Raw genomic sequence first — 26,339 nt, forward strand, 5'->3', positions numbered from 1 at the left:
ATGATGCCATAAACTTTGATTTGACTGGATGTATTTCCAGAAGTTCACAGAGGAAGAATTCAAGCAGGGACTCTGGCCAATTGTGCATTAAAAATAGATAGTATTATTGTTCATCTTTAGGCAAAATTCCCATTGCAAGCTTGAAATTCTGCTTAAATAGGGACTACAGGATTAGCTCCCTATTTTCCGGGCTGATTAAGACACTATTTTATGCTGAGACAATTTATCATGTGTTTATTTTTAGACAATTCAAGCTGTCATGCAAAGCAGTTGGAGTCCACCCACCTCTTGAATTGTCTCATTCCTTGGTTCAGTTTGCTGCTACAGCCCTGAACTCGGTGTCTTCAGCCACTCTGGATGTGCTCAATTCCCACGTGGATGGGAACCCTCTCACTCACCCTGTCCCACGGATTGGCACTGGGGACCCTGTCCCAGTTGGCCCCACTTCCTTTGAATTCCACGTGCCCCAAGACTGTCCTGTGACCATTACACCTTCTGTGGGAACTGTGCTGCCTGGGCAGGTAAATTCACTTCAAATGTCGAGTGTTCTGCCAAATCTTTGATCATCTGCATCCTTACAAAGGCTGTCACTTGTAAACAAAGCTCAAAACATCAGTTGTTGTTAGAATAGCTGGAATATTTTGTATTGTTTGAAAGAATGTTTTAAATGAGACAGCAGAGTTAAGCACCAAATCTGGTTAATGCCTTATGAGAGTGTTCTGCTCCCAGTTTTGTCACTGTGATTTATGTGAAGAATGTTTAAATATCAGAAGTATTGGCCATGTAAATCCAGCCCCCTGTAACCTCTTGGGCTTCCAAAACAGCTGCAAGTGCCCTTACCCTGAGGATGCTGAAGTGCACTGCATGTGTGACCTGTGTGCTGCTCTGTGTGTGCTCCTGCTGAGCTCTGTGGGTGTCACACGTGTCTGAGGGCTGAGCTCTGCCCTGACTCCTGTGTGTGCTCTCACATTCCCAGAAAAGCTCCATCCGAGTGTCCTTCAGCCCGGCACTGTCGGATCAGCAAATCAGGGAGGAGGCACTGAGGAGGCTCAGCACAGCAGCTGTGCCAGAGGCAGGAGAACAAGTAAGGAATGCTAAGAACAGCACATGCTGCTGGTCTGTCACTTCCAGATATTTGTTTCTCTGGATGGTATTTTTATCATAAATTTATTTGCATATTAATGAAGCCCAAGCTCGTGGTCCGTGCAGGACCTGCCTGTAAAGGATGAGAGTGTGACAGTGCACTCAGTGTGTGGCCTGTTCACTGAGCAATGATTTAATTTCATGCTCACAATTTCCAAAGTATTCCTAGAGGGTTTTATTGCTAACGCCATGAAATACTCTTAAAGAGAAAAGAAAAAGCTTCTACACTTCCTGAAGATTTATAGCATCCATGGACTTTATATGCAGTCCTTAAGTCAGTCAATTTATGTGAGCACCTGTGGTTGTCTTTGATTATGAGATAAACAGGTAAAATTCCCATGAGATAGAGACTTTTACTCATCTGCTCCAAGAGGAGACCTCTTCTTCTAAGAGGGGGTAAAATATGTCCATCTCAACCTGTTTTTTAAATTTTATACTGTTGGAAATTTGGCTGTAGGAGCTCCTCTGTCTGTGGGCTGTCACCAGCATCCTCCTGTCCCTTGTCCCCTGTTCTGTGTCACCCCCTTGCTCTGTGTCCTTGGGCCAGGGCTGTGTCTTTGCTCACTCTGTCTTGGTCAGATTTCCAGTGCTCCCCTTCTGTCTCCAATGGGCAAAAACAAGAAAGATTCAAAAGTGAGGAACAGTTCAAAGAGAGAGCGAAAGAAATCGAGCGCTTCCATTACCAGAGGAAGGGCTGGAAGCAGGAAAAGCCTGGATTCTGTGAAAAGCTCTAAAGAACCAAAACCTGAAGAGTTAAAGCCTGAGTAAGTCAACAGAAGCATCTTGTACTACACAGACAACATTCTCTTTAGAAGTAGTTTAATAAATCTACTAAAGCTGTAGGTAGACAAGAAAGCAAACTGGAGAGGGAACAGCTTCAGCTGTGTTGCAGAGGCTGTTTCCAAAATTAGTGCTGCTTGTGAGCCACACAGCTGTACCCTCTCATGTGAGGCAAAGAATCCCTTTATGCATCAGAAGGATTGAAGACTTCAAAGAATCTGTCAGGGAGCAGGAGCTGGGGCTGTGCGGGGGATGGGGCTGAGCCAACGCGGGGTTTATGCAAAGGGCAACTGCAAAATTCAACTTGGGGACCAACAGAAACTACTCAAATAAAGCTTTTCTGAGCAGATCTACCAGAACCAGCTGATGGCCCTAATCCATGGCAGGGAGTAATTTCTATTTTTAATTTGAGGGTTTACACAGTCCAGCACATTAGTCATGGTCAGCATCAGTGCTGGCAGTGAAATGCTGCTGGGAAATGTGCATTTGAGGCAGTCCCTGAGCAGGGTGAGCACCTCAGGGAGAGAACACCAACAGCATTGCAGGAGCTTGGGAGAATCATGCAAAATCTGATACATGGGGACCCTTGTACAGCAGGTATTCAACTTCTCAGAGCCACACTTCTGCCCAGTCCCAGGAATTTGGAACTATCTAAGTAAATTCATACTGAAGTACCAGGCATTTGGCTGTACTGGGTGTTTTGATATCCTTTACTAAAATCCCATGTTCACTGCAATCCGTTAATTATTATTTTTAAATACTTTCAGCAGAGATTGTAAAAATCAAATCCCTATTTTAGAAGTATTGTCTACATATTGCATTGGAAGAATGTGATCCTGTGTGTTTACATGTCATTGAAATGATGTAGAAGTACTGGAAGACACTGAAATATTTGATGTATTCAACCAAAGCAAATTGTATTGAGGATTGCAATATTGTAACATCTGTTATCTGGGTTCTTCATTTTTATTCTTTTTTGGCTACAAAAACCAACCACATTTGTAGGGTGAGTCCATTACTGGCAGTCACTTGGTTTCACTGTTACATTCAAATTTGAATGTGTGACTAAGACACAACAATCACAAATAGCTCAGCAGATATTTATTTGATGTCTTTTGCTCTCTCACTCACTGAGATAATTTTTATTCCTGGACTCTCTAGTTCTGATGCTTATAGAGCAGCCCAGGCTTCCCTGATGAGGAGTTTCAGAGGGAGTTTTAACAAATACATCATCCCCTGCTCTGTTGCAAGTGGCCATGCCACTGGAGAGGAGGGCTCTGGAAACTTCACCTGCAGGTGGGTGCAGTTGGATAACCCAGAGATGTGAGGGGGAAATGGTGGGCTTGCTAATTTATTCATTTGGGGGAGAAATTTGTTTTCTGAACCTTAATTACTTCATAGCTCAGTGGTAAGAAACTCATGCTCCCAGCCCACCAGTTGGATAAGAATCAAACACATGAATATCAAAGCAGCTGAAGGAATATTTGTGTGAAAACTTTGAGGCAGCTGTAGCTCATCTCTGCTCAGGCACAGTCACTGAGCCCTGTGCTGTGCTGTCACCCCAGTGCAGTGACACCCTGTGACAGGAGCAGGTCCCTGGCAGTTGCTGTTGTCTCTGTGTTATCCCAGAGCTCTGCCCTTTTATTCCCCAGCTCCTTTTGCTCTCTCTGCAGCCCTCACAACACCTTGTACCTGGAGCTGCACTGCCCTGCTGTGCCCCCTCCTGTTCTGATCACTTCTGACTCTGGGATCAATGCAGCAAATTTTGGGGACGTTTCTGTAGGTATGGAATTTGAATTCTGGTTTGGAGTGGCTTCTCTCTGCCAGTGAGTTCTTCCCAGCAGAGTTTTGCATTCTCAAAAGTCAGGATAGAAATTAGCCCTTAGTGGGTGTTTAGGTGGAAAACAAGGAGCCTCTGGCCAGCTGAGGCCCATGAAAGAGCAGACCTGATCCCCAGACATGGACCTGGAAGCTCCAAAAGTGACTGGCCCAATCTGAAAACATTTTGGTGAGCTTTGAGTAGTGCCTTAGCCATTGGCCTGGGATGAGTGTCTGGCCCAGGCAGGAGCACAAGTAAGGGGAAGGAATGGGAGGCCAGAAATGAGCATCCTCATTTTGGAAAGTGTTTTCATTCCTTGCAGGCCACAGAATTATGAAGAGAATTACAATAGAAAACATCTCCCCAGGGAAGCTGGGAGTATCCTTGTCTGGAGCACGTGAGCTCAGCCTCTGCTTAATCACAATCTGCAGGAGGAACTGCTGGAGACTAAAGCACCAGCTCATCTTCTCTCTTGAGTTACTGATCTCTCAAAAGCTTGTAGATGCTTAGTTCAGACCAAAGAAGCGTAAACAATATGTAGAATCCATTCTCATATCTTTTTTCTCAATCTTTATGACTTTTTTCCTTGAGTTGCACTGTTTCAGCTGGGATTCTCAGTTCTGAATCCCAATGGCCCTTTCCTGTTGGTGAGAGCAGTTGGAACACTTGAGCCAGGTGAAAACAAACCCCTCATCATCTCATTTTGTCCAAGTGAGGATAAATGGGTGAGTAAAAGATACAAGAGCAGAGGGGGGAAGGAGGAGAGATGTGAGGGGTGTGTAACACACATGTGTTACCAACAAGAAAAAACCTTTGTACATTTGGATCTTGTCTCAGTTCTGGAATGGCTCTTTGGGAGGGGTCAGCTGGAGGGGTGGGGGTTCCCTCAGCAGATGGACTAACCCAGGCACCCTCTGGGCAGTTCTTGGAAACTCTGGACATCCAGGTGGCAAAGACCAAGCTCAGCCTCTGCCTCTCTGGGCACGGGGTGGTGCCAAGCACTGAGTGCTCCGTGGGAGAGGTGCTGGACATGGGATACGTCATGGCTGGGGACACAGGGACTGCCACAGTCCAGGTAAGGCCTCTGTGCTGAGCTGCAAAGCACAGCAGAGTTCTTGTGAGGAGGAAGAGAACATAAACTGTCTCCTCCCAGATTTTGTCCAAGTGTGACAATAACCAAAGTGCAGTATGAGATGGGGAGGGGGGATTGGTGTGACTCGATATGGGCAGCACTGTTTGGGCTCTGGTGGCATCTGGGGATGCAGAGCTGCACTAATTCTGCAAAATAAATTCAGCCACTTTGCAAACTATGGATCTTACAGGCCTGAGAACCAACTTCCTTAATGCAAATGCTGTTGTGTGAATGAATGTCCCCAGATAAAGAACACTTCCAGCCTGGCCCTGCTGTTCTCTGCACAACTGGAGTCACTCTCACCAACGCGGGACCGAGACCGCCAGAAAATTCCATCCTTTCTTACATCCTCTCTGCAGAGAACAGAGATTGTTGGTAAACTTTCTTTTATTCTTTCCTCTGCTAAACACTCAGGAGGTGTAAAGCAGCATCACTGTGTCCTCCTAGACCCACAGAACTGTCAGACCTGGGGCATCACAGCCCTGAAGTTAAAGATCTCATTTTGCTCCCCAGTAGGAGCTGCAGTAATTCTTTCAATATGAGGAGCTGTAAATTTGTGCAGCCTGAGCAAATACCCACAAGTAAGGGGATATTAGTGTTTAGATCTAAATAAACCCACACAGTAATTGCATATTAAAGATTTAAAGATGTGCATCTGTGTAAAAACACATCAGAATATAGGAAGGGTTAGTGATGCTGGTTCAGGTCCTCTGGAAATGAATTCATCAAACTGATGGATGGATGGAGATAGATTTCTCAGGTGTTCCTAACACCCTGTTTTGCTGCAAAGCCATGCATCAGTTCTTATTTATTTGCTGTTCCAACAAAAATTAAATGGGTTTAAAATTTATGAAGAAGTAAAATTGAGCTGTCCTCTTTTCTTATCTGAATCCTCATTTTTATTTACCAGGAACACAGAACTATAGTGGCTTCAGTGTGTTCAGTGTCTCTCCAACAGAAGGAAAAATTGAGCCTGGGAAGAGCCAGGATTTTGTTGTTACTTTCAGTCCTGATCATGAAAGTCTCTACTATTCTGACCATCTGAAGGTTCTGCTCTTTGGCAAGGTGAGACAATCAGGATTATGAAAACAGTCTAAATATTGGATGAACTGATGTAGGGAGGAGAGGGCACGTTTGGGGCCCTCTGACTTTTTTCATGTTTAGATATTCAATTATTAACTGATAAAAACAGAGATGTGGGTGTGGTCAGGAGAGGACAGGGGCTGAGCACAGCTCCAAGGGGCAGGGAGAGCAGAGGGAAGGGGGCAGCTCCACCTGCCCAGCACGGCCCGGCAGGAGCGGGAGCACCAGGGAGCTGCTCCTGCAGTGTCCAGTGCCTGCTCCAACCTGCGGAGCTGCTCCTGCAGTGCCCGGTACCAGCTCCAACCTGCGGAGCTGCTCCTGCAGTGCCCGGTACCAGCTCCAACCTGCGGAGCTGCTCCTGCAGTGCCCGGTGCCTGCTCCCATCTGCGGAGCTGCTCCTGCAGTGCCCGGTACCAGCTCCAACCTGCGGAGCTGCTCCTGCAGTGCCCGGTGCCCGCTCCAACCTGCGGAGCTGCTCCTGCAGTGCCCGGTACCAGCTCCAACCTGCGGAGCTGCTCCTGCAGTGCCCGGTATCAGCTCCAACCTGCGGAGCTGCTCCTGCAGTGCCCAGTGCCCGCTCCCATCTGCGGAGCTGCTCCTGCAGTGCCCGGTGCCCGCTCCAACCTGCGGAGCTGCTCCTGCAGTGCCCGATATCAGCTCCAACCTGCGGAGCTGCTCCTGCAGTGCCCGGTATCAGCTCCAACCTGCGGAGCTGCTCCTGCAGTGCCCGGTACCAGCTCCAACCTGCGGAGCTGCTCCTGCAGTGCCCGGTGCCCGCTCCAACCTGCGGAGCTGCTCCTGCAGTGTCCAGTGCCAGCTCCAACCTGCGGAGCTGCTCCTGCAGTGCCCGGTATCAGCTCCAACCTGCGGAGCTGCTCCTGCAGTGCCCGGTATCAGCTCCAACCTGCGGAGCTGCTCCTGCAGTGCCCGGTGCCCGCTCCAATCTGCGGAGCTGCCCTGGGATGCTCCGGCCGGACGCGCAGGTGGCAGCGCCACGAGCAGCCCTGGGCCCCTGCCAGGACACCAAAAGTTGGTGTAGAGTGACCGCTACTGCCCAGCAGCAGCACTGCAAACGGGCTGGGGCTGGTTTGGCAACAGAAACGTTTTGCCTCTTTCAGTGGCTTTCGTATAAATAGAGTGTCCAGTGCCCTCCTGGGGCACATTTCCCGGGTTGTGGGCAGGTGTTGTCTCCTTCCAAGGCTTCCCTGCTCACTGGCGATTCTGGGATGGGTAACATGAACAGGATAAAAGATACAAAGAGGCTCTTTCTCCCAGGATTTTCCTCGGTTTATTCTTTCATAGCTTCCAGGGGACAAAGAGGAAGTTTCCCAAAGTCTGGGGGCTTTTCTAGGGTCAGGAAAAGGGAGGAGAAACTTTGTCTTCTTCAATAAGATTGCAGAAGGTCAGTCCATAGGTGTTACAGGGATTACAGGGATTACAGGGACACACCATTCTTAAAACATCTTGGGTACAGAGTTACAACAGGCAGGTGCAGAAATCCTGCATTAGAGCCCAGGACCATTGGGATCGTTCACAGGGAGGTGATGGCACAATGTCCTGTGCTGCTGGCTCAGGTGGCAGTGCCACTCAGGTGAGCTGAGCTGTCACCTGCATGCAGCACTTTCTGTCTCACCCAGCACACAGCCCACGAGATCCAGCTGAAGGGGGCAGCCCGGAATCACCCCATGTTCGTGGAGGGGGGAGTGCCCCTCGATGTGCCCGTGGAGTCCTTGGCTGTCACCGCACCTGTGGCACCACGGGAAGCTCTGGAAGGAGGTAAAGTGCCACCACTGTTTATTATGGAACAGGGAGGGATCAGACATGGGAATGTTCCTCTTCCTTTAAGAAAAAAAAAGGAAATTAAAGACAATTTTTCCACAATCAGAAAAAATAAGCATTACGTTACAGCATATATTCATAATACACAAAAAAACCCCAAGAAACTTTCTCTTCAACGAAGATTTTCTCTTCATTTTAATGCACTTCTGTCTTAATGATCATCTTCCACCTCTGCAGGTTCCCTGCAAAAATGATTAAAATGTAATACTACTATGAAGAATTAAGATGCCTTTGCTTTCTGCCACTTCTCTGAGGTGTATTTAAGGAATTATTTAGTATATAATCACATATCCTGGATTCTCCTGTTTGTCCTGTTATGAAACTTCCAGGGGTTTGAAGTTACTCTTCCTTAATTTCTTGGGACAGGATCTGTGTTCAGAGACAGGATGCAAACAGCTCCTGACTCCTGAGCTGTAAATAAATCCAAGCACACTGAGGTGTGTGCCATGGGCTAGAAAACGAGCCTGGAACTTGATAAACAAGTAACAATTGCAGTTTGCAATTGCAAATTATCCAAACCTTCCTTTTCTTTAACTCCTCACTAACTCTGTGAAAGGCTCTCTTTACCTGTGCCAGCTCCTGAGTTTAGAACCACCCTGGTGTAATTTGTGTTGGCTCCAAACTGCCAAAATTTTGACTGTCTCAAAGCTGACCTGGTTGTTGTTTGTTTAGAGCCACAAGAAGTAGTGAGGTCCCTTCTCCTGCTCCTGGAGTACGTGGAGGGCTCAGTAGAGCCAGCCAGGGCAGAGATCATCGTTGGGGCCATGCAAAGTCCTCTGCTGGCAGCCAAGAAGGTGAGGGAAAGAAAAACTGCAGGTTTGTGCCAGGTGCTGTATGTGTGCAAAGGGCTGCTCGTTCCTTCTGTCCAAAAGTCACAAATTCATAAATTTAAAAAAGCAGCTTTCAGAATTTCTGATAAATTTTACATTATAAAAGCATCAGTGTTTGAAAAGATTATTTTTCAGGGGCTATTATAAGGAATTAGCATTATCATACTAAGTCAGCAGCAAACTTAACTTAGCAGTTTGCTTCCTCAATTCTAGAATACACAATTTTAAGCCCAGAACTGAAATTACAGTCCTGATCCTGTTATTTTAATGGGGTATTTAGTGACGAGGTGACACAATGAAGGTGGCAGTGAACAGACGGAGTTCCAAGGGGCAGTTGGGGCAGGGCAGGGCAGGGCAGCCCGGGTGTGACCGTGCCGTGTGTCCGTGCCAGGCCGTGGAGTTCAGCCTGGACAGCGGCGCGGAGCTGCAGCGGGCGGGGTTCGCGCTGGACGGCCCCAGGGGAGCCCTGGAGCGAGGGCAGCAGCAGCGCATCGGCGTCTCGTGGCTGCCACCTGCCGACCTGCAGGTGAGCACGGCCCGGAGAGGCACCGGCACACACCGCGGGGCGGGAGGGGGTGACACAGGGATCCTGGAGGGGGTGACACACAGGGATGCTGGAGGGTGTCACACAGGGATCCTGGAGGGGGTCATACCATGGTCTAGGAGGGTGTCACACAGGGATCCTGGAGGGTGTCACACAGGGCTCTTGATGGGTGTCACACCATGCTCCAGGAGGGTGTCACCCAAGGCTGCTGATGGGTGTCACACAGGGATCCTGTTGGGTGTCACACAAAGCTCCTGGAGGGTGTCACACAGGGATCCTGGAGGGTGTCACACAGGGATCCTGATGGGTGTCACACAGGGATCCTGGAGGGTGTCACAGCATGGTCCTGGAGGGTGTCACAGCATGGTCCTGGAGCGTGTCACACAGGGCACCTGATGGGTGTCACACAGGGATCCTGGAGGGTGTCACACAGGGATCCTGGAGGGTGTCACAGCATGGTCCTGGAGGGTGTCACACCATGGTCCTGGAGGGTGTCACACCATGGTCCTGGAGGGTGTCACACAGGGCTCCTGGTAGGTGTCACACAAAACTCCTGGAGGGTGTCACCCACAGCTCCTGTTTGGCTGTCACCCACAGCTCCTGTTGGGCTGTCACCCACAGCTCCCAGTGGGCTGTCACCCACAGCTGATGTTGGGATGTCACCACAGCTCCTGTTGGGGTGTCACCCACAGTTCCTGTTGGGGTGTCACTCACAGCTGCTGCTGGGTGTGGGCAGCACAGGTGGCTCAGACACAGCCAGGTGACATCTCCTGGAGGGTCCCTGAAGGAGCAGGGGTGGTACAAACTCCCCTTGGGCAGCAGAAGCTGGGAGCAATGGGATGATCTGGAGCCTTGCTGCCTCCCCAGGCTGTGCTTGGCTGTGTGGTGACAAGGACAGGGTGAGCCAGGTGTATCCCAAAGGAATCCCTTCCTGCAGGCCACTGTCACAGAGCCCAAGGGCCAAGGTGCTGCTCTGGACAGGCTCTGGTGCCCTGAGTGAGCTCTGCAGAGCCCTGGGACAGAGCTGCTGCAGCCCTGCCAGCACAGAGCTGACTTCACACAGATCACTCTGTGACACAGTTCTTTGCCATGGGCTGCCTTTGCTTTGGCACATTCCTGGAGATCAGTGGAGCCTTTGGATGTCCCACTTTAGCTGCTCCATTTCTCTGGCTACTTCTGCCTTGTGTCATAGAGGTTGGATTTGATGTCCCAACAACTCCATGGGGCTGTGATTGCCCTTCCTGATTCACTTCCTTGGGCATTCATGGAGACTGGAGGCATTGACTCCCCATGTGTGGGATGGCAGGATGAGTGGCTGATTCCAAAATTAAAAGATTTGTGCCATCACAAGCAGAAAGAGGCAGCAGGGTTCCTGGTATCCAGTCCACATCGTGCCTCTTGGTAACCCCTGGGCCTTGCACAACCCTGAGCACTCACTGGGGGCTGACAGGATCTGTTTCCTTCCAGCCCTCTCTGGGAGCTCTGAGGTTGCTGCTGTGCTCAGCTGCCATGGCTGTGACGTGGGGACAGTGTCTGTGGCACTCTGGGGACAGAATGCTGAGTCACTGTCATACCTCACTGGCTGCAGCATGAGCATCACTTGGGGACACAGAGGAGCCAGCACAGTGGCTGTGACCTGTCACCTGTAGCTATAACTGGTACCTTGAACAGAGATGTGAAACACAGAGTTTAGAAGGTGATCCACTCATGTCTCCTGTGTCCTAAACCCCAGGCTGGTTTTCTGTTGGTTCTTCCTGCAGAGCAGTGAGCCCCCGCTTGTGTCAGCCCTCCTGACTGTCAAAGGTGACATTACAGAGTCCTACAGAGTCCTGCTCATGGCAAGAGTTGTGTCTGCACCTGCTCCCACTGCCTGAGGGATCCAGGCCAGATGGAAAGGAGGATGGAGGCCACATCACTGGGAGATCCCTGGATCCATCCATCCATCCCTGGATCTCTGGTGAAACACTGGAAGATTTTGAGATTGTTGTAAATAAGTGAGGGCAGCAGGGATGTGGGAAGGAAGGGCCCTGTAACATTTCTGCTCTGTTTTACCCAAAGTTCTTTGTGAGCTCTGGTGTCAGTAGCTTCATTTTCCAGCTGACTGTGTGACAATAATCTTGTGTTAGAAGAAAGAATTACTGAGGGCCCCAAGCAGTTAGAACTCCTGTCTCCCAAAAGTGGACATTCCATCAGGAAGAGTATCTGGTTTACATCCACATAGGTGAGTTTCTATCTTCTTCTAATTTTGTAGGATTTGGAAAAGCCTTGACCTTTTCTCTTTTAAGACCAGAATAAAGCTTCTTATTCAAGCCTTCTCCAAATCATTGGGCAGTCAGTTTTACAGTGTACAGTCCAATCTTCCTGATAACACCTGGCCAAGGGAGAACATTCCTCTGCTGTTCCCTGGATATGGTCAGACACTTGCCAGAGATCCTGGCTGTCCAGGAACTTTGTATTTCTTTATTTTCCTTTTGCTGAATTCTGGCTGAGAGCAGAATCCTGCTGTTCTGGGGAAGCCACAATGCCCTGCAGGTCAGGAAGCAGCAGCTGGTTCAGGGCAAGTGCAGAGCTGGAGAATGGAGGGAGCAGGAAGGCAGCAGCCATCAGACACAGGATAATCCTGGACATCTCCTATCACACTCTTTCCTGAGTCACAGCCAGACTGTGGCAAAGTTCCCTCCCAGCACTCTGAGGGTGTGTTGCCCTTTGTTCCCTGTAGCTGTTAAATCCCTGGTTCAGGTGATGCAATCAGAAAACAGAAACGTTGTTTGTAAATACCCCTGCGGTAACGAGGGAACTGCAGCAGCGAGCAGCGAAGCAATTGTCACAAGGAACATATGAAGCAGCCTCCCCCTTGCACAGAGGAGGTTTGTAGGAGTGAAGAGGGAGTTCCTTGTTTGTCCAGGCAGTGTTTGATCCACTGAGATGAGTTCTCATGTCATGATGGATCGAGTGCCTGTGGAGTCACTTAACTCTTCAGTCTGAAGGCTGCAGATCTGAGGCAATGCCAGAGTCCTGGGTGGGGAGGAGCTGGGGGTGGCAGTGCCAGCCAGGGACAGCTCTGCCTTCCTTGGAGCCCTGGCTGCTGCTGCTGGCACAGCTGGGCAGGCTCCTGGAGCTGGGCACAACGGGCTTTGTGTGCTGCCTCCCCTGCAGCCCCAAAAGGGTGAGGAAATATCAGTGCACCAGCACACAGCACTGTCACTCCACAGGGACCTCATGGCAGGGGAGCTGTCAGGAAGCAAAGAAGGGCACAGTGTGTGGGAGTGGAGGAGCTATTTCAGACACTGGATTTGTGGGCATCCATTGTGTGAGGATCCTTCAGATTTCACTCCTGGAAACCAAAAAGTGATGGTTGGCAACAAATCAGTCTCCAGACTCTGGTTATGATAACCATACAGAGTGCTGAAAATAAGGGTAACATAATCTACCAGGAAATAACACCCCTGTCTCAGGAATCTTCCACTTCACAAAGGTCAGGTGCTGAGAAAAAAGCATCCAGAGGATGAAAAGAAGTAAAAATTAAAGAAAAAATTAAAGGTGAGGAGCAGCTGCCACCACCCAGCTGAAGGATCACTGGTACCCAGCAGCTCAAGGTGTCACCCACTGCACTGGCATTCCTGGGACTGCAGAACTTGGATTAATATTTTCACAGGTTTGAAGTGAACATAAGGTTCTGGGTTTCTCTGGTCAAAGTCTCCATGTTTAAAACTCAGTTTGTGTTTGCTCTCTTGGGGGAGGGTTGGACCAGACAACAGAACAGGTGGTTATTTCTGGAGGACTGAAAATAAAGTAAACTCTCCCTGTAAAACTCCAGCTGACATTCTGTAAAGCACTTGTGGAAATCTGAACAGGTTTTAGTCCCTTTCAGAAGAGAAAAGCCTGGTATTTTACTGGCCATGAAAGGGATCATATTTGACTTCTTGGGCTGCTCAGACAGGATTGGGTTTCCCTCTGTTGGATTGTTTTGTTCTTTGGGGACACAGAGTGTGAAGTGCCAGCACTGAGGCAATGAGAGCCACAGGCTGGTGTGGAAGGGAAAGCACACTGATGTGGAAAAGCACAGTGGGAAAGTGTGCAAATGTGCTGCTTCACCTGGGACACCACTACAGTTTCAAAAGGAAAAGCACAGTTTTGTGTCTGCAAAATGTAACCCTGGATGTTCCAGTGCCATTCCATTGAGAGTTACAATTAGAATCATGATTCAAACCTGCCATGATCAGAGATGCACACCTTCAGCTGACTGAAAATGAAGGAATTCTGTGATTCCACACAATTCTCATGTACAATGTGTGTTTTTGTGCAACAGCTTCTTGATATTTCTCCAATGAACAGAAAATTGACAACTGAAGATGGAAACAATTCCCTGGTGGCTCAGACCACTGAGCTGATCCAGAAGCAGAGGGTTTGCAGGCAATTCCTTGAGCACAGAGAGCTGAGAGTTGCAGCAGTGGGCATTAAAATTCCAGGTGACTCTAAACATGGAACCTGGTGCTTCTGTTTCCATATTACAGGACTCCAGTAGGGATGGAGCTGTTGTTGTGAGGACAGTATGGAAAATGTGGCCTCAGAAATATTTCTTCATTTCCTAGAAGTTGAAGTTTTCTGCTCCTCTAACTGCACTTGTGACCATTTTGCTTTCAAACTGAATTTTGCAACTGTGACCACACTTGAGTCCCTGGATACAAACTCATGCTTCCAGATTTGGATCTAAAAGCAAACATGAACTTCATAGCACTGATGCAGTTCTGGTTTAATGAGCAATTCACACCCATGTACGATCTTAATCATCCTTAAAAACAAATCCAGCTCATTTGTAAAGCAGAAAGTGGGACAGTAAGCACTAGTGTCACACACATTTATTAATTCATGTTCTGCTTCTCCAGAAGTGACTTCAGTGATTGCTTCACACATATGAGCACAGGTTTCCCCAAATGAGCAATGGCCCCATGACCCTGAGCAGTGCTGGAGGAAAACACTGCAGTCACTTTGTCACATGCCATTGCTGAGCCTGGAAACACTGGGTTTCATTTGTAGGAGCCAAAACAGGGAATATCAGCTGGTGCTTCCCAGGCACTGTGTCCATTGGTGCCCATGGAGTGGCTGTCCCCAGGATTGTGCTGGGCTGGCCCTGACAGGACTCCAGGTGACACCAAAGCCACTCCATCACTGCCCTCCTCAGCTGGACAGGGGGGAGAATACAGCACAAAGCTCATGGATGGAGATAAGGAATTTATACATCTGAAATGTTGGACAGTTAAACAGCCTGGAGCACACTGATCCTAAAGAGCCGTCAGTACCTCTTCAGTCCTGTTTCATGTGTTTTAACAAGACTCTTTTAGAAAGGGAAATTATCTACTCTTCTAAACATTTGTTTCTGACTCATATATTTCATACCAGGTTTCTCATTTCTTTATTTCTCCTCCAAGTCCCTCTGACACAGCAGAGGCTCAGGGGATGTGTCCAGCTGCTGCACACCTGAGGGGCTCTGTTGTGGTGAGAGCATCGTGCGCAGTCCTGAATCGCTCCGGGGAAATCTCTGCAAGCCCAGCTCGCTGTCCTGGGACAGGGACAGGGACAGGGACAGGGACAGGGGCTGGGACAGGGACTGGGACAGGGACTGGGACTGGGACTGGGACAGGGACTGGGACTGGGACAGGGACGGGACTGGGAATGGGACTGGGACTGGGACTGGGACAGGGATGGGACTGGGAATGGGACTGGGACTGGGACTGGGACAGGGACTGGGACAGGGACAGGGACGGGACTGGGAATGGGACTGGGACAGGGACAGGGACAAGGACAGGGACGGGACTGGGACTGGGACTGGGGCTGGGGCATGGACAGGGGCTGGGACAGGGATGGGACTGGGACTGGGGCTGGGGCATGGACAGGGATAACGACAGGGATGGGACAAGGTCAGGGACAGGCACAGGTGCAGGAGCAGGGACAGAAACAGGGGTAGGGACAGAGACAAGAACAAGGACAAGACAGGGACAGGGGCAGGTGCAGGGACTGGGACAGACAGGGACAGATACAGGGACAAGGACAGGGTCTAAGACAGAGACAGGGACAGGGTCTAAGACACGGGCAGGGATGGGACAGGGACAGGGACAGGGACAGGAACAGGAACAGAGCCTAAGACAGGGGCACTCGGGGGGAGCCGGGCAGCCCTGCCCTGCCCTGCCCTGCCCTGCCCTGCGCTGCCCAGCCCAGCCCAGCCCAGCCCAGCCCTGCCCAGCCCAGCCCAGCCCAGCCCAGCCCAGCCCAGCCCAGCCCTGCCTGCCCCGAGCCCTCCCGGGACGGGCGGAGGATCCGGGGCTGCGGGGCTCGGGCTGGGCGGTCCCGCCGGGTCCTGCCGTGCCCTGCCCCGCCGAGGCTCTGCCCCCCCGGGGATGATGCTGGTTATTTATTGCGCTGCCCGGCACGGGCTGTCCCCAGGGCTCGGTGTCCCCTTTCAGCCGCGTGTCCTTGAAGCGGTGGCGGAGCTGCCCCCGGCTCCACGGCCCCCGGCCCGGAGCCTCCCCAGCACGGGCAGCGGGGACCCGAGGCACTTCTTTGGCCACCTGCTTCTGCTTTGGCCACCTGCTGATCCAGTCCCGGGCCCCCCTTTCCTAAGCATCGCTCTGTTCTGGGAACAACTGGGAGAGCTCTGCCCGGTGAGTAACCCCTGCCTGTTCCCAAACCTTCCCCGCCGTGCCCAAGTGACATTCCCACAGCAGAACCGTGACTTGCCATCCCTTACAACTTCTGTTCTGATCTCTAATACAATCAGCAACTTTTAGATTTCACTTGGCTGCCCTTGCCCAAAGTCCTGAGCAGGCTGCAGAGCTCTCCTGTGGTCAGAACCATTGTTGTGGTGCAGGAAATCCATGGCAGGAGGTTCAGTACACACAACCCTGCTGTGGCAGCCGTGCTCCTGAAATGTCACAGGAGCTGTTCTCCTCCTTTTGTACTGCACCAGAGCTGAAAAAAGCCATTTCTGGCTGCTTTGGAGCAATGGGAAAATAAAATATCTGGTGGACACAGGCAGTTCTAGACTGGCATTTTCAGACAGGCCTCTGGTATGAGGCACCTCATCTCAGTTACCTTTAAATAACAATTATTTGGTTTTTTGGGAATCCTGCACGAGTCACTCTCTCTCTCAAGCAAGAGCAAAGCACCATTCCATAAAAACATTTACTGATTCAGAAGCAACTTTTACATTGGGGTTATTTGCATGTTCTCATCTGGAGTAATGGTACAAGCATGAAGAACAATCTGAAGTGGTTTTGCTCCATATTCTTACAGAGTGCTTTCCCTTTTCCACCCCAGGGAAGTGCATTCCCTGTCATACATGCACGGTTTAAATCAGTGAATCATCTGCCTTCCTCCACAGATGCCCTCAGAACATGTCTGATTGGACAAGTCTGTGGTATGTCTGGTAAGCTGGCTTTTAATCTTCCTACCCCAGAACCATTTGGAAGTTTTTAGGAGCAGTTCTTGGAGCAGGGCAGGAACTTGGGGCAGGATCAGGGAAGGGTTTCTCTGTTTTCTGAGAGCTGCCAGAGGAATGGCCGAGGCCAGGGGACATTGGGTGTCAGGTGGGGACCAGCATTCACCCAGGGCTATGTCATCTTTCCCTTCTGAGTGCACTGGAGTTCAACTCCAGGGCTTGTTTGTTCTTCCTAAATAGCCAGGGCTCTGCTGGCCATTGGCTCTTGGCTCAGGGCGGGTTCCAGCTGGGATTTGCTGGGACTGGCCCTGCCCCATGCTCGGATCTCTCCCTTCTACGGCCGGGGACTGTCCCCCTGTGCAGAGCTCCCCTCGGAGCTCCAGCCTGGGCTGAGAGAGAGGATTCCCAACAGGATTCACAACAGGATTCCCAACAGGATTCATCTCCTGCCTCCCACCCGCGTCATAGGTGCCCTGACATTGTTTTCATGGTTTACATTCTGTCCATGCACTGCCTTTGGTGGCAGTACACAGAGGGAGTTGATTACTTTTATCTCTTTCAGACTGCAACAATTTTGGTTGATACACAGAGTTGTTTCAAAAGACACAGTTACCAAAAATAGATGGTGAAGGCTTCTAAAAGCCTCCACGAGAAGAGGGAGTTGGATTGAGAAATTGAGGGGTGGGAAGGTGGAGTTTCAGTGGAGAGGAAAACCTGAAACACAGGTAAATCAGTCTAGTCTAAATTGTTCAATTATAAACTTCCCTAAGCAATAGCTAGAGATAGAATTGTGTTTTCAAAGCATAAATATAATTTAACATAATATCATTTATAAAGGGAAGCCCTAGACTTGTATTTCCCTCCCAGCACAAACTCTCCCTTGCTGTGGAAAGCAGAGCCACTGTCCCTGCACAGAAGTTGAAAATAACCCAAACCAGTGGAATGTTACAGCACCTGTGAGCCAGAACGGGCTGTACTGAAGGGCAGCAGTTCTTCAATTTGTGATCCAACTTTGTTATCCAGGATCCAGCACCCATTCAGAACTAAATCAAGGAGGCTTGGCCTGTTTTATAACCATTTAGAGTGGAATTATATTCTGCTTTAGAAGCAGTAAAACATGAGCAGTGCAATGATGGAGCTTCCCCCCCTGTTCCAGGTTGATCTTGCTGCTGGTGTTCCTGCTGCTGCTCTGTGGGGTCTCAGCCAGCTGCATCAGGTTCTGCTGCCGCAAGAAGAGAATCCCAGTGGAGACCTTCCCTCGGCACCCCTGTGACCTGGCAGTGATTGGCATCGACAGTGACAGCACTGCCCACAGCACAGTGACCTGTGAGTGTCCTGGCAGTCACCTGCCCCGTGCAGCATCGCTCCTGCAATCCTGTGTCCAGCCCCTGGGGGAATGGGAACTCCCAGTGAGCTCCCAGAATGATTCCCAGCCCCACAAGGTGGGGATGAGGGGTGAAGGGAGGGATCAGGGTGACAGTGAGTGACACTGAAGATAAGGAGTGATTCTATATGGGCAGATTTAGTACACAGGGCATTTGTTCTGAAAACAAGAAACTCTGGAGTTTCCTGGAAAAAAAGCAGGATCAGCCCTTTATATATCAGTGTTCCATGCAGTGTTTAATTTTTATTTTTTAATTCTTTTCCTTCACAGCGTACAGCTCATGGCAGTACCCTCCAAGTGTCCAGATTCCCTTGGTATTTGTGGATATGGATAAGAACACTGTGTCCCCTCCAGCTTACAGCCTCTATGCCATGGACCTGCCACCTTCCTATGATGAAGCTGTTCAAATGGGAAAGCAAGTGGCATGGACAAACCAGAAACTTAATGACATCCCTGAACAGGTGACACCAGATGGGCTGGATCCCAACCAGTCCCCACCTGACACAATCAGCAGAGATCCAGCAACACAGGAAAATTCAGAAGATCCAGAAGATGCCACAAAAGAACAGCCACAGGTGTGACTCAGCTCAGACGGGGAGTAAAGTAAGGGAAGGACTGTAAGAGTTAAAGAAGACATGAAGAGTTTGGGTTTGTAAGTAGGTTATGATGGAAAGATGTTTCTTCTCATGCCCTTGTAATGATCTGTCAGAAGAAATGTTGTCTGAGACTGCTGTAATCCCCTGGTAAAGCTTCTTCAGGGATATGAAATGAGGTAAAAGGGCAGCAGTTTAAAAATGCCTGTAAAAGTGGGACGTGAATGCGTGTTCGTCTTCTGATAAAAAAAATTGTTCCTTGTGTCCAGCAATAAAAAAGGTCAGGAGAATTTTGCCACCTTGGGAATACACACTCAGAACAGTCCAAACAGGAAGTTGTTATTCTAGAACAGAAGTTTCCCAAGCTGGAGTTGAAGGGGGAATCCCAGCAAGTGACACTGAACAGCCTCTGTAGTTTCTCCTCTTTTGAGAACATCAACTGCCCAGAAAACGGCTGAGGACAAAGTGCTGCACTGTGGCTCACGTTCCTCAAGGAGCAGGAAGATGCCAGGACAGGAGAGTTGAGGGAAATGCTTTGTGTTGTTGTTAAATCTTCTAATTTCTATTTTTGAGATGCATTGTCTTGTGGGTGGGTTCCCTTTGCTATTTCTTTTTTCCAGATAAAGTACACATTAATTCCAAAGAGACACTCACACATGTGGTTCACTGTTACTGATGTGTTTCAAATATTCATCAAATATTTCAAAGATGCTTTTATATTTTGTTATCTGCTCAGGCAGCACAGGAAGGAAAAAAATCACAGGTTCCTGGCAGCTTTTACCAGTTCAGAACATGCTCAAGAAATGAGCAGAGTGGTACAAAACACGCTTGTGCTGAGCCATCCAGAATAAGTTAGAGATACAAATACCACAGTACAGGCTGGGCAAAAGTTCTAAGAAATTACTCTTAGGGATGGTTCTTCGTGAAGTACTGATAGAGGGATAAGTGCTGAGCATCATTTTAGAACTGGGAGCTTGGAGCTGATTACAGCAGTCACAGCCCACACAAAATACGGGCTCCAGAGGCAGGGATTTTAATGCCAGCTCTTTCCCTTGACCCTCTGTATTCCAAATGGTCCAAATTTTGTCCACTCCTCAGCAGCGATTTTCTTTGAATCCACTTTAGCAAGGTGCTAATCTGTCTGCTTTAAGAACATGAGCAATTGCCAGGGTGGCTCATTGCTCTGGGCAAGAGCAGCAAGCAGAGCCTGAGCACTTGGTGCTATTAGAGAATGTAGCATAAATTCAGGGGTCTGTCATTAACAGGCAGGAGAAGGGGTGGGCACAAAAGCTTTTAGGAGATTGTTATTCTCTGACAACCATTACTGCAAGAAGTGCCCTGGAAAGGAGCACTAATGATTTAAAAATGAAGATCTCTGCCAGCCACAGGCCTGAGATGCTGCTGCAGAGTCGTGTGTGAGCTGTCCCTGAGCCTGGCTCCCCAGGGAAGGGTCGCTTCTATATTTAACTTGCATGTAACTTACTGTGAGGACCGAGTGGTGTAACAAATCTGCTTCTCTTGTGTCTCCTCTCTGTCATCCTTCATTATAGTTCTCCTGTTTTATTCTTTCCTTTGCTTTCCTTTCCTTTTCTGTGTCACGATGGAGGCTGGGCATCAGCCAGGGTCACTCTTTGGATGTCTCTGGTTGGAAGGGCAGCATGTGCCCAGTCCTGAATGTCTCCAAGTCATAAATACAGCAGATGTATTTTCATTTCTTGAACTTTTCCATGCTCAGAAAGAAGCGTCTGGTCTTCAGAAGAAGGAGTTGGTGTTGGAGGGAAAGGGCTGAGAGCTCACTCACTCACAGACGGGAATTCAGAGGCAGGAGGATGGAGGAACGGTGGCTGACACAAGGTGAAGGGATGGTGACAGACACAAGGTGAGGGGATGGTGACAGAAGGGGAAGGGATGGTGACACAAAGTGAAGGGATGGTGACACAAGGTGAAAGGATGGTGGTTGACACAAGGTGAAGGGATGGTGACACAAAGTGAAGGGATGGTGACACGCGAGATGAAGGGATGGTGACACAGATGAAAGGACGGTGGCTGACACAAGATGAAGGGACGGTGGCTGACACAAGGGATGGTGACACAGATGAAGGGATGATGACTGACACAGATGAAGGGATGGTGACAGACACAAGGTGAGGGGATGGTGACACAAAGTGAAGGGATGGTGACACAGATGAAGGGATGGTGACTGACACGAGATGAAGGGATGGTGACACAGATGAAAGGACGGTGGCTGACACAAGGGATGGTGACACAGATGAAAGGACGGTGGCTGACACAAGGGATGGTGACACAGATGAAAGGACGATGGCTGACAGGAGCTGAAAGGACGGTGGCTGACACAAGGGGGCACTCAGTCCCTCCCTTCTCGCTCTGTGCACACATCAGCGGCGCTGGGAAGGGACCGCGCTGCCTGCACGATGGGTGACAATGGCCACTGCTGGCTCCAGTTCCTGCCCTGCCCTGCGTGCCTGGCACGGGACCTGCCAACCTGCCCTGCTGCCTGCTCACAGGAGATGCAAAACCCCAAAAATCCCCAAATGCCTGTGACTTCCCAAGAATAAGGGCATCATCTGGCGTTCCTTTCAAGGAAAATTCTTGTGTTTTGCCAGGCTCTTGCCTTGTAATTAGTTCATTCATTCAGAAATTGTTAACAGCAACTAGTGGCCCAGTCAGACCTCAGGAACACAGACTCCCCTCTGCACACCAAAAGCAGCTCAGTTTGCTGGTAACCTTCATAGTTGGGGAATTATTAAGATTTTTCTTGTGACCAACCCTGTCCAGAGCCTGCTCAGGGTGACCCCATGCAATGGAGGGCTGAAGAGATCCCTCATCTCTGCACAGCTCCTGTTCCATGGAACAGTTAGAACTTCACAATTTTGAAAACTACAGTTCACCATGACTTTGCTTGAAATTGGTCAGTGGATTCAGAAGTTATTAGTTGGGTGTGCAGAGTGGAAGGAGGGGAAGCAGGACATGGATTTGGAATTTGTGATTCCAAAGCCTCACTTCCAGAATAAACCAGATTTAAAAAGAACACTGGGGGGAGCTTTGTCCCACAGCAGGTTATGGGCTTGGCCTGATGCAGGATCTAAGAATTCAGATTTGTCAGGCTGGTGGTTTTCACCATCCCTGGATCTATTCAAGTCTGATTATACCCACACAAGCTTTGTGACGTCTCCAAGGGAAAAGCCCCTCTCTGTAATTACCCAAAGTGCATTTTTAATTGTGATTTATATTTGGTCCTCAGTTTGGCACTGTTCAGCAAGCAATTTTTTCTTCCCTTATTTGTTCAAAGTGATCATTTTGTCAGTTATTTGTGCTGTTCTTTGCTGGCTGTGTGCTGGGGAGATGGACTGCTGAGGCTGGAGCCTCCATCACTGTCTCTCCTCTCACACACATGCACTCAGCACGAGCACTTGTGCTCAGAAAGAAAATGCAGCCATGGAAATAAATTTCCTCAATAATTCATGGGCTTTATAGCCCAGAGCAAATTATACCTTGGCTCTGTCATGAAATTCAGGCTGCAAATCCCTTTATAGCCAAGCTCGTTAACAATATAAGTAAAGTGCTACCTCAGAATGGCTTTGATAATTGATGCATTATAATCTTTGGAGAGTATTTAGTGGTAAACCTGCAGCCTCCAGACTGAGGCATCAGTGGGGTCTGGATACAGCAAAAGTCAAAACCCATTTCTTTGTTTGCCTTGCAGTTGTCTTTGTCTGCCTCACCGGCCTCAAGCAGCTCAGGTTTGGTTGTTTTGGTTTCTCAGTGCATTTTCCTTTATCAGCTGCAGTTTTTGAGGCTCGAGGATCTCTGCTCTGCCAGTCCAGATGTTTGCTTTGGTTTCTCAGTGCATTTTCCTTTATCAGCTGCAGTTTTTGAGGCTCAAGGATCCTTGTTCTGCCAGTCCAGATGAGTGGGACACTCAGACTCGTGCAAAATCTCATTTATAGAACAAAATATCCCTGCCACAACCACTCCTCACACTCTTGGCTGTCTCCTGGTTCTGATCCTAATCCTTTTTACCTGCTAGAACTCTTTTTGCTTAGGGAGACACTCACTGATTTTGCTGCAAATAGCAGAGGTTCTTTCCTTCACCCACAATTAAAATTCAAACTGCGAGAGAAGCCTCGGAATCCTTTTCAGAGCAGACGATGAAAACAAAGTATCACAGGGGAATTGTGCTCTAAAAACTGGAGAAGACAATAAATGTTTTATGAAATTCTACATCCTAAGGTCAAACTCAATGCACAAAAAAAGGCTTAGGTGCAAAGCCAGATTGCTGGGAAAACATTTTGTTCTGGTCAGTCAAAATTTAGAATCTAAAATTCGAGAGCTGCTCTCTTTTTTTTCTTACTGGAAGGAAAAAGGGGCCTGTAGAAAAGAATGCAGACTTTCAAAGATATTTCAATTTTATTATTTTTTTAATAACAAAGCTCACCTTGGGCACTCAAGAGAAAGAAGAAAATCAATTTCTATTTCAAACCTAGAAATGAATCTGCAGACCTGAATCTGCATCAAAGTGCTTAATTTTTACTCTTTTTTTTTTACCCTGCTTTCCCAAGTAGCTCAAAAAGGAAACAAAAGAGAAGAGCCTGATGTCGAGCTCTTATTTGTGAATTTTTTTCTCTTTCCATGCTCAGAGTTTATGGCATAAACAACTTCCTTCCACAAGTGAGGAAGTGCAGTCCAAGCCCAATTTTGGTGACTTTAGTGCCCCAGGCTCCCCACACGACCCTGGTGTGTGGAGCAGGGACTGCAGCGCTGCCTTTTCCTGCACACAATTTGGAGGATGAACGCACCGAGCGTGGGCTGCGCTGTCACATTGAAATACAGGTACAGTCAGAGCATGATGAACTTTGTGTGGGACACGAAGAGCAGAAAAAAACCTCCCCACTCCCTCCCCCTCTGAAGGGGCGAACCTGGAGAAGAAATTTGGGCAAAGTGTGAGATTTAGAAACAACCCCTGGACTTGAGGGGCAAGCTGTGCTCAGCTCCTTGGGGATGGAAATGTTTGTACCCCACAAACCCAGCCGGGCTGGGGGTGCAGAAGCTGCTCTTCCCCGCACAGAAGGTCACTCCAGCTGAGTTTGGAGGCAATCGAGCTGCGATTAGCCATAAAAATAAACACCCTGGGTGTGTTTGGAGCAGCTCTCCGCCCTTGGCTGAGCTGCCTGCTCCCAGCAGATGGGGGAAGCGAGCCGGAGTGGCCCCGGTGAAGGGCAGGCTGCAAGGCCAGCACGCACAGCGCCAATTCCAGCCACTGCCATTATTCCGTGCTGTGCTTTTATTCCTTACTTATTTCGCATCTAGACCTTTCCATCTTGGTACACAGTACCTGCTGGAAAGTACTGAAATTCAAATTACTTGAGCCATCTGGGAAATAAAAAAGCGTATGTTCGGTTATTTTCCACTGTAATAATGAGGAAAAAATCGGTGATAATGAGTGGGGTTATCTCTCAATCATGAAACATCCTGGGGTGTGACACACTCCAGCTCTACCACAGATATCCTGGGCATCTAGATAGGTTTCATTGTCTCTGCCTCTATTTTCCATTGGAAAATGATTCCAGAGGTTGGAAGGGATTTTTGGACATCCCTGCTGCTCACTGGGGCCAGCCAGAGCAGCACTGAGGCTCTGAATTCTCCAAGGATGCCCCTCTGGGCAACCTGTTCTACAGTCTGACCCCCCCTTACAGTGAAAACAGCTTTTTGGAATGTTGGAGTGGAATTTCCTGTGTTTGGGATTGTTCCTCCTGCTTCTTGCCGTGCAAGCTGGTGCCCAGTGAGAAAAGCCTGCCTCTGTCTTCTTTACACTTTCCCCCCAGGTATTTATAGACATTTATAGATCCCTCCTGTACCACCTCATCCTGAGGCCAAAGACTCCCAGCTTGCTCATCCTTCCCTCATACGTCAGATGCTTCGGTGCCTTAATCATCCAAATATTTAACTCCATCTTTTCTCCGACTTGTCTAAATCATCCAGGAATTTCCCCTGAATTCCAGCGCGCTGTTTAATGGATTTCTGCTGCCCGTGGAACACAGAGCTGCAGAAAGCAGAGCGTGAAGTCCCCCGTGGATGCCTGTCCTGTGCTGTCCCCTGGCTGGCGGCGGTGCCAGCTGGGCACGGGGTGACTGCAGAGCTGGCACTGCCATTGCATCACCTGCACAGCCGGGGAGCACCGGGAGCGGGTGACAGCGGCGTGGTCACCTCGGCGTGGCCACCCCGGCACCGCCACCTCAGTGAAACCACAGGAAGATGAATGTCCCCTCTCTGCTCTACATAAACTGTTTAATCATAAATGGAAAAGCTGTTGCAAAGCAGGAAAAAGGAGCGCAGCCTTCCTCCTGCTTTGCATGGGGCTGTGGGGTGGAAGGTGCCACAGAAATCCCCTCCCTTTGCTTTAGAAGAACAGGAAATCGCCTGGATTAAAAAAAGAACACAAGGAATAATGCTTTTCCAGGCCAGAGAAGGAAGAGAGATTGCCCTTCCTTTCTCTAGTTTATCATGTTGTCTCCAACAAGAAAACCATATTCCTTGCTCCCCTAGGTTTCAATCCAAATGGTTATTGATGAAAAATCTTAAGTGAATTGTAGCTAGAGGTACTGTAAACCCACTGCTCAGTGCAATGCCAGAATAACAGCAACAAAAATTCAATGTTTCCCATTGATTCCTACTTCTTGGTTTCCTGTTTTAGGTACAAAACCTACACCCCAAAATCTCCAAGCTTTAATCAAGGTGCCAGGTAACACACATTAATGTCTTTAGACAGCACAACAAAATCAGGAGGAGGATAATTTGAGCATCTATGGAATAGTTTGGTGACTTCTTCATCCATTTATAATTATAAATTATAAAAGTGTATACGTGTCCAATCAACTGATGGCTGTCACACACAGCCCTCCTTCCTGTCCCCTCCCACTCTTGTGACCAGGCAGGAACTTTCAGGTTCCCTGGAACCTCTTCCCTTTGTAACTCTCTGCAATCACTTACCATGGACCTGTGGTTAATCCTGACGCCCAAACTGGCTCCTTTGAGTCTGAAACAACATTCAGAGAAATGAAACTGAAATCTGGAGATGGGGTGGGGGATGGCAGAGGCAACTGCTAGGTCCCAAAATCAGATTGCTCTGTATGACACAAGCCCTGAAGGTTAGGTGTGGATGTAGAAGGGTCTTTCTTCAAATCCACATGGCTGAGTTCTAGTGATTCACATCTAAAGCTGTGGCTGCATTGTCTTGAATTCAGGGAAGGCTCCAGTATAAAATCTCTGGCACAGGAAGTTCAGCTTCCTCTCCAGATTTCCTTCTTCCACCTCCTTACATGCAGAACAGCAGGAGCTCACTCCAGCCTTGCCACTGCAAGTGAAAACTCTCAGGACTGCAGAGCAGTTTGGGTTTATGGCCAACACCTCCAGCTCAAGTGTTCAAGGGAGGCAGCACAGTGGTTCTTGGTGACAACACTTAACCCCAAAATATCCTCAACTGCTGAGCTGTGTTTGGTTCCTGCACGTGAAGCTCCAGTCCCTCAGCAAACATGATCAACAAGGGTGACACTTGGAGTGACATTCAAACCATTTCCAGAACAAACTCTTACTGATGACAGTGAGCATCAATCAAGGGCAGAAAATTTGGCCATCATGCAACTGCTACAATTACAAAGTAAGGAAAACTGTGGAAAAGCAGGTTTGGATCCAGTCAATGCCTAAATATCACTAATTATAACAGGCTAATTTCACTTTCC

General features: G+C 48.9%; 2 protein-coding genes across 3 annotated transcripts in view; both read left to right on the forward strand.

Moving 5' to 3' along the window:
* CFAP74 (cilia and flagella associated protein 74) overlaps positions 1 to 12,261 on the forward strand; it is a 37,966-nt gene extending 25,705 nt beyond the window's left edge. The window contains exons 25-38 of the mRNA XM_033079807.1: positions 245 to 521; positions 977 to 1,084; positions 1,723 to 1,907; positions 3,085 to 3,219; positions 3,597 to 3,706; positions 4,065 to 4,120; positions 4,348 to 4,467; positions 4,665 to 4,817; positions 5,120 to 5,249; positions 5,785 to 5,939; positions 7,595 to 7,733; positions 8,469 to 8,590; positions 9,018 to 9,152; positions 10,931 to 12,261. Of these exons, the coding sequence (XP_032935698.1) occupies positions 245 to 521; positions 977 to 1,084; positions 1,723 to 1,907; positions 3,085 to 3,219; positions 3,597 to 3,706; positions 4,065 to 4,120; positions 4,348 to 4,467; positions 4,665 to 4,817; positions 5,120 to 5,249; positions 5,785 to 5,939; positions 7,595 to 7,733; positions 8,469 to 8,590; positions 9,018 to 9,152; positions 10,931 to 11,044 (1,939 nt within the window). The 3' untranslated portion in view covers positions 11,045 to 12,261. The remainder of the gene's footprint in view (positions 1 to 244; positions 522 to 976; positions 1,085 to 1,722; positions 1,908 to 3,084; positions 3,220 to 3,596; positions 3,707 to 4,064; positions 4,121 to 4,347; positions 4,468 to 4,664; positions 4,818 to 5,119; positions 5,250 to 5,784; positions 5,940 to 7,594; positions 7,734 to 8,468; positions 8,591 to 9,017; positions 9,153 to 10,930) is intronic.
* Positions 12,262 to 12,269: 8 nt separating this feature from the next.
* On the forward strand, positions 12,270 to 20,152 carry TMEM52 (transmembrane protein 52). 2 transcript variants are annotated; one of them, XM_033079817.2, is made up of 5 exons: positions 12,270 to 14,666; positions 15,612 to 15,829; positions 16,485 to 16,593; positions 17,762 to 17,931; positions 18,260 to 20,152. In XM_033079817.2, the coding sequence occupies exons 3-5, from the start codon at positions 16,562 to 16,564 to the stop codon at positions 18,568 to 18,570; spliced, it is 513 nt and encodes a 170-aa protein (XP_032935708.1). In that variant the 5' UTR covers positions 12,270 to 14,666; positions 15,612 to 15,829; positions 16,485 to 16,561; the 3' UTR covers positions 18,571 to 20,152. The 2 variants fall into 2 exon arrangements, with proteins under 2 accessions (XP_032935708.1, XP_032935706.1); XM_033079815.2 differs by having other exon boundaries at positions 16,549 to 16,593.
* The last annotated feature ends 6,187 nt before the right edge of the window (positions 20,153 to 26,339 follow it).

Source organism: Catharus ustulatus, chromosome 24 (assembly GCF_009819885.2).
Source record: "Catharus ustulatus isolate bCatUst1 chromosome 24, bCatUst1.pri.v2, whole genome shotgun sequence".
NCBI lineage: Eukaryota > Metazoa > Chordata > Aves > Passeriformes > Turdidae > Catharus > Catharus ustulatus.

Bases quoted from the DNA above. Each gene is read 5' to 3' on its own strand.
- TMEM52 (XM_033079817.2), top strand. From the start codon at position 16,562: ATGTCTGATTGGACAAGTCTGTGGTATGTCTG. The intron at 16,594-17,761 runs GTAAGCTGGCTT...CCCCTGTTCCAG, and splicing joins ACAAGTCTGTGGTATGTCTG to GTTGATCTTGCTGCTGGTGT. The intron at 17,932-18,259 runs GTGAGTGTCCTG...TTTCCTTCACAG, and splicing joins TGCCCACAGCACAGTGACCT to CGTACAGCTCATGGCAGTAC.